General features: G+C 38.4%; 1 protein-coding gene across 2 annotated transcripts; it reads left to right on the top strand.

Moving 5' to 3' along the window:
- The first annotated feature begins 841 nt into the window (after positions 1-841).
- LOC137963807 (APO protein 3, mitochondrial) lies at positions 842-9,604 on the top strand. 2 transcript variants are annotated; one of them, XM_068811009.1, is made up of 4 exons: positions 842-1,098; positions 5,235-5,319; positions 7,654-8,035; positions 8,169-9,604. In XM_068811009.1, the coding sequence occupies exons 3-4, from the start codon at positions 7,674-7,676 to the stop codon at positions 8,983-8,985; spliced, it is 1,179 nt and encodes a 392-aa protein (XP_068667110.1). In that variant the 5' UTR covers positions 842-1,098; positions 5,235-5,319; positions 7,654-7,673; the 3' UTR covers positions 8,986-9,604. The 2 variants fall into 2 exon arrangements, 1 of the variants encoding a protein (XP_068667110.1); XR_011115245.1 differs by lacking the exons at positions 7,654-8,035; positions 8,169-9,604 and adding an exon at positions 6,456-6,921.
- The last annotated feature ends 1,418 nt before the right edge of the window (positions 9,605-11,022 follow it).

Genomic DNA, 11,022 nt, shown 5'->3' on the forward strand with positions numbered 1-11,022 from the left:
TCAAAGGTCATGTTGGTATACTATTGCATTGAAAAATCCAAATTTAAACCGAATTTTTTACGTCACTTTTAGAGATATTATTATTGAAAATGGACTTCTTAGTTGTTGATTTTTATCAGCATTGGCTATTTTGATGGATGACAAAAGCCAAGGTGGCCCCAAAATATTATCTTCTGGGTAATTACCCATTACATCCTTTAATTGGCATTTATTACTCCTACCACTTGAGAGTCGGTGTCCCGGGTTGGGACACTGTGATGAAGGAGTTTTACTATATTTCTGAGCACTACGTATAGACCCACTAGATTTTTAATATTTTTTAAAAATTGATTTTTGGTTGAGTTGTCATGTAGAAAGATCAAGGTTGAGTCATGCGAGTCAAGCCACTTAGGTGAGTCGAACCTAACACGTACTGGGGATTATTAGGCAATGAGTCAAGATTTGGTATCGTTGGACATGAAATACCAATTCCAATTCTAAAAGTCATGATCTTTACACTATTAGGTTTTATACTTTTGTTTCATTTTCTCCTTCCAAACAATTATTTAGACTTTGACCTACAATACACTAAGTTTATGCCTTGAGAAAAATTACAATATTTAGTTTTTATATATACTATATTATATATCAAATTAAGATATGTTTTCCTTATTTATTTATTTTTTATAAATATTTTCCTCCCGAGTTGGGTCCGGGTCCCATGTACACTTTTAACAATATCTATAAGATTAGGGATATCCTCGTAATTACAGAGAACAAAGGGTGATATATGTAATTAAGAATTAGGAGATGAAAAAGAAAGTAAAGGGGAAAAAAGGAAATAGCTCCACCATAAGTCCTCTTTCTTCTTCGATGTGAACGCAGAGAGGAGAAGGTTGTGACTAAAAGGTCGATAACCGGGAAAGGTGAGAACAATAAGGGGCGATATCGGAGTAGAGAAAGATAATTTAACCCGTGAGGTTCTGATATATTTATATGAACTAGAATAAAGTGCAGAAATAGATTCGAGACGAAAAGAATAAAAAGGGTTAATGTGTAAAAGAAAGGGTTAGAGGCGGCCGGATGTACAATGGATTTTTATTTCTTTATCTTCATCAGGTGATTCTCTATACTTTTTCTTTTTTGTTATTCGTTCGTGTACAATCTGTTCGCTTTCGTTTTGCGAGATTTCGTTTTCTTTTCTCTTTGTATTTTTTTCTTTTCATGGTTTTCCTTAATTGTATTATTTTTTTTTCCTTTTTAATTTTCTAATCTTATGAGAGAGCCAAGGGAAAGGTGAGTTTCTATCCATGCCTTTTGAATTAAATTTGCTATTTAGGCTGTTAATAGGCTGCTCCATATTTTTCAAATGGTTCTGGAATTTCTGTATTATTCCTTTAAAGCCATGCTGTGATTGAATTGATTGAGGAAAACTACTCCCTTGCCCTGGTTGGAACATTCGGCTGCTATTTAGTAAATATCAGAGAAGTCGAATGGGGAAACTATCCTGATCTATGCTATCTTCCAACTTTTTTTTTTTTTTAAATGTCTTCTAAATTATTGTAATTTGTGTTATGATTATCATCTGTTGTTGGATTCTTATTATGACTGCTCTATCCCATCATGTTATGATTCATGGGATTGTCTGTTATTATTATCAATATTATGGTTGTCTATTCTTAATATCAGTAATAATAATAATTGTAATATTTATGTTTTTTAATGTCATGTGGACCTTGTAGTCAAGGCTTAGCGGTTTAGTAAGCATGTTTGCCTTGCTACTGTCATCAATTGTTTGGAATTCCTCAAGCACCGTTTTCTTTGGGGAGGACCCAATAGTGAAAGGAAATATCACCTCGTGAAATGGTCTGACATCTGTCAGCTTATGTTTCTCGGTGGTCTCGGTATCAGAAGCATAGCTAGCACTAATTCAGCATACTTAAATGGATTTGGTGCTTCAATACCCATCCTGCGCTGATTTGAAGATCTTTGGTCGCTGCCAAAGCTGGAAAGTAGGATGGCTGGTGGATGGAAGGAGGTCATCGCTATAAGCTATTGCCAATTTGAAGGAAAATCTCCCTCCTCCTTCCCAAATTCTCAGATGCTGTTAAGTGCTTCCTTGGAAATAAGCTTCAGATCAAATTCTGGTCGGATTGGTGGTTGGGTGATAAACCATTGACCAATACCTTCAGCTCCATTTCAAGCCTCTCAAACCTTCCTTCAGCCTCAATCGCTCAAATCTGGCAGAACCTCGGCTGCTGGAATTTTCAACTTCGCACAACCCTCACTGATACTGAAACCTTGGAGTTTTCAAACCTCCTCTCCAACCTAGCTAATGTTAAAATCAGAAACCATATTCCAGACACTTTTATCTGGACCCCTTGCTCCAAAGGCTCCTTCACTGCTGCTTCTGCCTATAATCACATTCTAGGCCTTAGCACCACTTAGCCTCGCCACCTTGCTATGCTGGCCTGGTCTCTCCTTGTCCCCCTTGAGCTAAGTTCTTCATTTGGTGCACCTATAGAAACAAAGTCCTCACCTTTGATGCCTTGATCAGACGTGGGACCCATGTCCCTGACCCGTCTTGCCCCTTCTGCCGAGGCACTCCGAAATCTGTCACTCACCCAATCTATCTAGGCCAACCTTCTAAAAAGAATTGCATACAATTTTGAGTTCCCTATAATCTTTCATCCACGATTCAATCCATCACCAACTCTCGGTTCCCTAAGCTCGGCAAAATGTTAATCTGTAGTTGTTCAGGTCACATTCCTTGGGCACTTTGGAAGGAGAGAAACAAAAGGAAATTCCAGTTCTAATCCTCCACTGTCTCTGTGCTTGCTGAGCACATCACTGACCAGGTCTCCACCTGGCTCCTTATGAAGAAAGAATTCCTCCACCTTAGCAACTCTAATTTCTGGATTGGCACTTGGTTGCAGCTATGGCGGGAGCCTCACGTCCTCCAAACTTGATTGTCTGGTTTCCTCTTCTTCCTGTTCACCTCAAGTTGAACTTCGATGGCAGCGCCTTTGGTCGTCCTGGGCCTGCGGGTTTTGGCGCAGTAATTCATGATGACAACAACAACCTCCTTCTTTCCTTTGCTGGTCCTTTGGGTATATCTGATTTCACCTCCGCAGAATTTTCCGGACTACTTCAAGGCCTTATAATCTTCTAAGAACAATTCTTGAGTCCCCTTATCATCGAAGGGGATTCCAAAGTAGTCATTGATTGGTGCGCCAAATTCAAGACCCCCACCTGGTGACACTGGGAAGTCTTTCTAGATATCTGCAACATCTCCTCCTCCTTTAATTGTACTTAGGTGCATGCACCCAAATCCGCCAATCACCTTGTGCTCTTATATGCTAAATAGGGATCTTCCCTCCAAACCCTTATTGTGGAGGGAGGCTCCATCTTCTAGGTTGTATTTTCTCTCTCATTTTCTTTCATAAATTCACACATTCTATAAACTTTTTTTTTTTTAGCATTTTCCTTGGGGTAGCAATCCACAAAAAAATTAAGATATTTGGTGAGCCACTTAAGTTCCAGACAGGGGAACAAGTGTTCACTTTCTGATTGTTGGGAGACCCAATGAGCTGATTGTATAGAGATGAACTAGAGACCTGCTGTAGTTAGTGTTCAGATTAGCTACTTTTTGCCTGCCTTGCTGAGTTAGACAGATTCTAGGATCTTTAACAACTGAGAGACATCAGATATTTCTTCATTATGCAATGCCCTTCTGAATAGGGTATCCCATGATTGCCATCTGATATCATTCTGGAATCTTGTACCATGGCACATCTGCGCCGAGTAAGATTGAACAGCTGAGGAACTGATATTGAAGAGGTGTGGCTTCAAGCCAAAGGTCTGACCAGAATTGGATGTTAATACCATATCTGACATAAACCTGATATATGGGAGAAAATGTTGTTCATACTTGAAAATTGCCATCAAGATGTATTAAGGAGTCTCCATGTGAACCAGAACTCATCCCCATACCTGTATTTACAGTTCGTCACCTGTCTCTAAAATCAAATATTCGTAGTTTGAAAGTGCCGTAGCCATTTTGACAAAAGAGCTTCTTGCATTAAATTCAATTTCTTGATGCTCAATTCCCCGTCGTTTTCTTTTACCAACTTTTACCCACTTAGCTAGAGGGTATCCAAATTTCTCCTAGCACCACAATAAGAATTTTTGGTGGATGGCTTGAACGAGAGAGTAGATGGGACAGTGAGAGGGGAGTTACGTTTTTTTTAAAACAGTCAGAGTTTCATTAAAGCAGGAAAAACTTAAAAAAAGACGATAGCCAAGCAAGCTACAAAAAGTAATGGTGCTTCCTTTCCGAGAAGCTATTCTTCAATTCTTTCAAGGACTTGATTCTGTGAGGTTTCATTAGACCTGTCATGTAAAAAAGGAAGGCCAGTAACCAGATGGGAATTCCAAAAGCTTACATCCCGGCACCTTGGCCAGCTCCTCCAATCTTTCTTGATTTACATGCACAATGCAAGGCCAAATGTAGTCCAATTTACCTTTTGCCCAGATATCTTGTATATTGATCGGAGTGCTCTCAAACCAACATTTTCCTCAGTCGACTTGTCACAAAAGCATATGGTGTGGTGTTCTAAGACTCACTTTTCTGAAAAGAAATATTTGTATGGCTCTTAGGTGATATCTACATTTTTTTTCTGTTTGGGAAGTTTCTAACCGTGTAGGGAGACTTTAAACATTGGATTGAATAGAAAGCCAATTTAACCCCATGAGATGTGAATTCGAATGACATGTTAGTATTTGTACCATATACTCGCAATACCTGTCGGCAAGTTGGATGATGAAAATGACTGATAGCTGTGTAATTTGGCTAACAAATAGAAGGCTGAACCATGAACTTTTGGTAGTTACACTGACAATGAAATTTAGGCATGCCAAAATATATTTTCAGTTTGTTGATACCTGAAACTGTTGGACTAGCATGTCCTCTATAAAGTTAAAGAAAAAACCATAGGATAACTTCAACGGTAGAATGCTAATAACTGGTCAAGATGATTTCCTCAGTAAATATTCTCCTCAACGGTGTCTTAACGTTAGAGCATGTAGAATGGTATTATGAAGTCATCAAGTTGGTTTGTCTCTTTCAGCATACTTTGTCTTAGATATGGACTCACTTATCACATCATTAAATTAGTTCCTTATTATTATTATTTTTTTTTTATTTTTTAAAAGATGACATACCTTATATGATATACTTTTTATATAATTTTCAGGTAAGCTGTCTGCAATTCTGTCAACCTTTCCTAGCACCGTCTCCAAGTTACTTTCAAAGGGGCCTGCAGTTTTGCTGGTTATAAGGTTTGAATATTTATTCTGTTGCCTTCTCTATTCTTTTGGTTTTTATTATATGACCTTCGTATACAAGAAATTGTCATACCTGTTCATTTTATGTCTATGTACTATGATTCATGCACTGCGATAACCTATTCTTCTTTTCCTGTATTCATTCTCTCAGTGAACTTCATGCACTGGAGAGAAGTTCACGACCATAGCCTCTTCTTATTTCTCTAGTTAGAATAAGACCAAAGTACATAAGTGCCCTTTCTACCTTAGTTACACAAATAAGTATTCTGAGCATAAAGCTAAACTTATCTCTAGATTAGCCAATGTGAGGAGATAGTTAACATAGAATGTAAAAATCTTAAACGACTCTATATGTGAAAGCACAAATTGCCCTTGGAATGTGTCTTTCAACACTCCTTAAGTTGAAGCATTAGTTGTTAAACAACCCCAGCTTGTTACATATAGCAGCCATGTTTTTTTGTAAGTGCCTTGGTGAAGATGTTGCCTCACAGATTTGTAGGTCTGTCATGTAGGGTAGTTATTTTTGCCACCCATGACTGCATTTCTTATAAAGTGGCAATCAATTTCAATATGTTTTGTTTGCTCTTGGAAGACTGGGTTTACCCAAATAGACTGGGTTACCAATTACCTTAGGTTTTTCACAGTTGAACCCAAATTCAACTATTAGAGACTTTACCCACAACAATCATTCCCTGTGTGCTTCAGCGCTAGATATAGCCACATCGAACAATTTCTTGCTTTTCCATGTTACTAAATTTCAACCATTAAAAACATAGTACCCACTAGTTGACCTTCTATCTAATTTAAAATTGACATAGTCAGCGTTTGAAAAACCCTTATTCTTCAAGTGTTTAGAAGATAAACACAACAATCTGTTCCCTCGGAAGACCTTCAAGTACCTCAAATATTTTGCATTGCGGTGTACATGTGGGTTTTCCATAAACTAACAACTCTTACTGCATAAGATAAAAACGTTATAGCCAAGTCAAGTGCTGAAGTTGGGTATAGGGCTATAACTCATATGGTAAGTGAGTTAATGCGGGTGAGCTCTGTGGTCAGAGAATTTAAATTACAGAAAGATGAATCTATGACTATGTACTACGATAACTAGGCAACTATATTTATTGCAGGAAATCGGGTACTCTATGAAAGAACCAATCATTTTGAAGTGGATTGTCACTTCATTCGAGATGTTGTAACGAAGAGGGAAGTCATCATTCCCTATGTTTGGTTTGGTGATCAAGTGGCAAATGTGTTTACTAAATCATTGGGAAGACGTGAATTTGGGTCTTTCTATGGCAAGTTGGGTCTCATGGATATAAGCTCCAGTTTGAGGGGGAGTGTTAGAAATCAGCAGAATGGCAATTTGGTCTTTTTACATCAGTTGTGATCTCTAGAGATGACAGTATATTGTTCAGCATGTTTATTTTATCTATAGTCCAAATTTGGTGTAATTTGAGTGAGTGTATTGGGAGATATAAGGGTTTAGTTGAAACATAACTAATGAGGGGCATTTTTTGTAATTGATTGAAACTTAAGTGAATAAAAGAAATTGGGGGTCGAGCACGATCCCCAACTAGAGCTGTTTTTCAGTCTCACTTTTCTCTCTTTCTTCTCTTTTTCTCTCTCTAAAATCTCCAATTTCACTTCTTTTTTTCATATTCTCTCTAGGGGCTTCCTATTTACTTGTAGTGGTGTACCTTTCAGGAATTGGTTTATAGTAGCACCCCAGGTTTAAAGTATTGCTTATTTATTTCAGGTCTCCTGAAATTTTGTTGCATTCTTTTATCCTGATCAGAAAGAAGTGCTTGAATTGTGAATCAAATGTAACCGCATTTGTTGCTGGCACTGCTAAAAAAATAATCATTATGACATTCTAAAAATCGGATGGCATTTGTTCATGCTACATGCTATCGAAGCACCTACTATATCTTAGTAGTTCCGCACAAGTCTCACATTCGTGCAAGATTATCAATGGATGCAGTGAGATTTGTTTCAACAATTGTCCTGCCATTCTTCTGAAAGCAAAAAGTCAAAATTGTCATGGGTGTGCTTTTTACAAATATACTATAAAGACCTCCTACACACTAAATATGTGAAGGTTGCTACTGTAGACAATGTAATTTTAAGTTGCACTTAAAGAATAAAAAAGGGCTGATGAAGACTTTGTTCTACCACTTATGTTTACTTGCACAACAGCCTTTGCTGCCATCTATACACCTATCTTTTAACTTGACCATGAACTTGAAGCATGGACAATAGGACTAATCATTTTTAGTGTAGTCCTTCGGCCTCCAATGAGATTCGTCCAATTGATTGGTGCATCAGGCAGATTTAATAGGACTGAAATGCAGAGAAGGTCCTTGTGTGAAATATCCCATCTTAGAACAATATTTCAACTGCAATGGTACATCCCATCTTGCCATTTCAGTTCGGATACAGAAGATGTACCATATGCAGATGTGCCAAAACCAAATCAAAGACAGGAACGGAAACCATACCCAACACCGATGAAAGTGCTGATATGGAGAGCTAAGGAGGAGAAAAAGGCCAGAAGAGAAAACCCATGTCAGATTCTTAATCCCCCCGATAATGGGCTTCTTGTACCAGAACTCGTTGAGGTGGCTCATGAAGTGAACCAGGCAAGGGAATTAGTGCTGGATGGTCTGGTGAAACTCATTGGCGTTGTGGTTCCAGTGAATCGATGCAGGTAAGATCCAGAATCCAATCTGTTTTCTGGATACTTCTAAAGAGCTTGGCTTGTTCATATCATTCTTTTTCGGTTATATTTGGAAATTTAATACTTTCATATTAAAGAAAAATATTTCCCTTACCTTGATCAGGTTTTGCTCTGAAGTTCATGTAGGCCACAGTGGTCATGAAATTCGTACCTGTACTGGGCCGAAGAGTGGTCTCAGGAGTGCCACTCATGTATGGAGAAAAGGTGGCATTGACGATGTTATGTATTTTCCCCACTGCTACCATCTTTATGATCGAGTTGGTAAACCAAGAATTGGACACAAGGAAAGGTTCCAAGTCCGAAGGCTCCCTGCCATTTTAGAGCTTTGTATACAAGCTGGGCTAGATCTTGAAGATTATCCAGCCAAGAGAAGAACAAGACCCATTTATGCCATTGATGGAAGGATCATAGATTTTGAGATTGAGAAAGAAGAGGCAGATAATGACAAAGAGTTATGTAACGAGTCTGACGGCAAGACAAGGATTGGTAGTGAGAGTGGATTGAGCTCAACAGAGTTGAGTGAGAGGACATTGGAGTCATGGCTTCAGATGAGAGAAGGAACTCGTATGCTGATGAAGAGGTATTATGTGAATACATGTGGATATTGTCCTGAAGTTCAGGTAGGGTCCAAGGGCCACAAGGTAAGAGCATGCAAGGCTGCAAGGCATCAGTTCAGGAAGGGGCTGCATGCATGGCAGGAAGCAACACTAGATGATTTGATTGGCCCCAACTACGTGTGGCATGTACGGGACCCACAAGGGCCTCCCTTGGCGAATGAGTTGAAGAGATATTATGGCAAGGCTCCGGCTGTTGTTGAGTTGTGTGTGCAAGCAGGTGCACCGGTACCAAAAGAATATAAGAGTATGATGAGGTTGGATGTGGTTCCTCCCCATCGTGATGAAATAGACCTTGTTACTTGAGTGGCACAACCTGGAGGTGTTGATGAAAACTAGGAACATGGAGACTGGCCAACACAGATTACAAACTTCAGCTTGCTGGCCTGATCTCTTCTCGATAACGTTTTTAGAGTTTGTCATTGGAAGGCCTGTGAAGAGATACTGATATCTTGACTTTGCAGCGCAACGGCCCAATGATCCTGGATCTTTCCCTGTAAAAGGTGGTCTTGAAGTGTGACCAACATGAGAATGAGATTCTGGGGTCATGTAGTACGTTGATGAGAATTTACCATCAATATTAGGAGAGGCAGAACAAGTGTTTTCTTTTCACACTATCGAAATGCGAGTTTCAGTGAGCTCACATTTCGATTTTGATCAGAGAGCCCAGCAAAGCCCCAGCTGAAGTGAGCGCTCGAATCAAAGCGAGACAAGCCGGCCTGTTTGAGGAAAAACTTAATGCCATTTTGCTTTAGCAGAGCAACAAAAGGAGATTATTGATACGTATTTGGATCTTGAGAAGGATCGATTTTAGTGAGGACCTGCGGCCGAACATGGATTCTGGGTTTGTAGAAAGATTTTGACATAGTGATAATTATACTTGCGTTATTTTTATAGCATTACCTTTATCTATTCCATTACATGATATGAGAAAAATAAACTAACGAATTTTTTGATAGCCTTTAGACGTTGGAAGAAAAAACAAGGTGATTTTTCTTTTTCATCAATAAAACATTTCATTCCGTCCAGCATGAGCAAACAGAGTGACCAAACACAAAAGACAATTACCAGTAACTTCAGCATATGAAAACCTCCGTCCGAATTTGACAGTTTGTGGAGCAGAAATCTACTGTAACTGACCCATCATATTTCTTCTGCCTCTGGAAGTTTCAATTTCAGCGGGAGTACCAAACGCAAGACGAAATTCCTAGGGACTTGGCATTTGCTATCGATGATGTCAATAGTCACTTTTTTAATCTTCTTTGAGCCCAACTTACCGAAATCTAAACAACTTTGCAAGGTACCAAACTGTTCCAGCTGCTCTTGTCACAGTTGCTAAACAAAATAAGCTTAGCATGAGCAAGGGAGATTAGAGCTAAACAACAGTAAATGAGTATTAGAGCGAAACGTTTTCAAAAAAATATCAAACCATGGTCTTGAATAGTTTCTCTTTACCTTGGTTGAAACTGTTTTAAAACTCACAACTGAAAATTTCAAACTCCATTCAATCTATAGGGGAATCAATTGGCTAAGACTTCTGAATTGATTGGTCAAAACAGTATCATTTGATTAAGTAAAATGTTTAGATTTGTCTATAACACAGATCAATCAATTGACCAGAATTTTTACAGAGCTCAATTGATGAAATTTTTATTCACTTCAATTGATGGAGTGTACTTAAATTTGCACATAATTTGTCATCAATTATTTGTTTTTTTTTTCTAGCTATTGGATTTTCTCAAGTTAGAGTTTTTGGATAGTGAATACCAATAAAGAAAACTTTCGACAAAATGTTTGTCTGGTGTGGTGGTGCTTGTTGCTTTTTGCTTTAATTCCTTTTTATCAATATTCAATTGATTAATTTGTTTCCCCTAAGTAGCTCAATATAAATTAATGTATTTTGGGTTTTAATGTTTTCTTACTTTGCATACATTCAATTCACCCCTTTGCCACCTAGGACAACATCTTCACCCTTTGTGTCTCCTAACTCACCCTTAAGATTGTTATTTGGCTTGAATATGAGAAAGTTAACATGTGCCAATCGGGGCCTGAGTCACATTGCTTGAGGGTTTACTATAACCCTTTTAATGGCTTTGATGACTAACCTCTTCTACCTTATCTACTTGTTGCCCTTGCTCAAACCCTAAGTGTTTGCATGGAGTTGGGAAAGCTAAAGGTACTAATGAACTATGATCATGGTGCTTTTCTTGGCTGCACTCACCCACGAATATTATAAGTGTTTCTCTTACTTCTGTGTCTGATAAGAGAGTCCATTGTGTCTCCACTATCCAGATTCTTGCAATAAGCATTCTCAGATCACCTATGCCTTAAGACTATTCAAAT

The sequence above is a fragment of the Aristolochia californica genome, unplaced genomic scaffold (assembly GCF_029961685.1).
Source record: "Aristolochia californica isolate CCGP_79_NKW_82.1479 unplaced genomic scaffold, dmAriCali1.0.hap1 SCAF_4, whole genome shotgun sequence".
Taxonomy (NCBI): Eukaryota; Viridiplantae; Streptophyta; class Magnoliopsida; order Piperales; family Aristolochiaceae; genus Aristolochia; species Aristolochia californica.

Excerpts from the sequence above, each read along its gene's own strand:
- LOC137963807 (XM_068811009.1), top strand. The coding sequence starts at position 7,674 with ATGCAGAGAAGGTCCTTGTGTGAAATATCCCATCTTAGAACAATATTT. Across the intron at positions 8,036-8,168 it reads GTTCCAGTGAATCGATGCAG|GTTTTGCTCTGAAGTTCATG; the intron begins GTAAGATCCAGA and ends TACCTTGATCAG.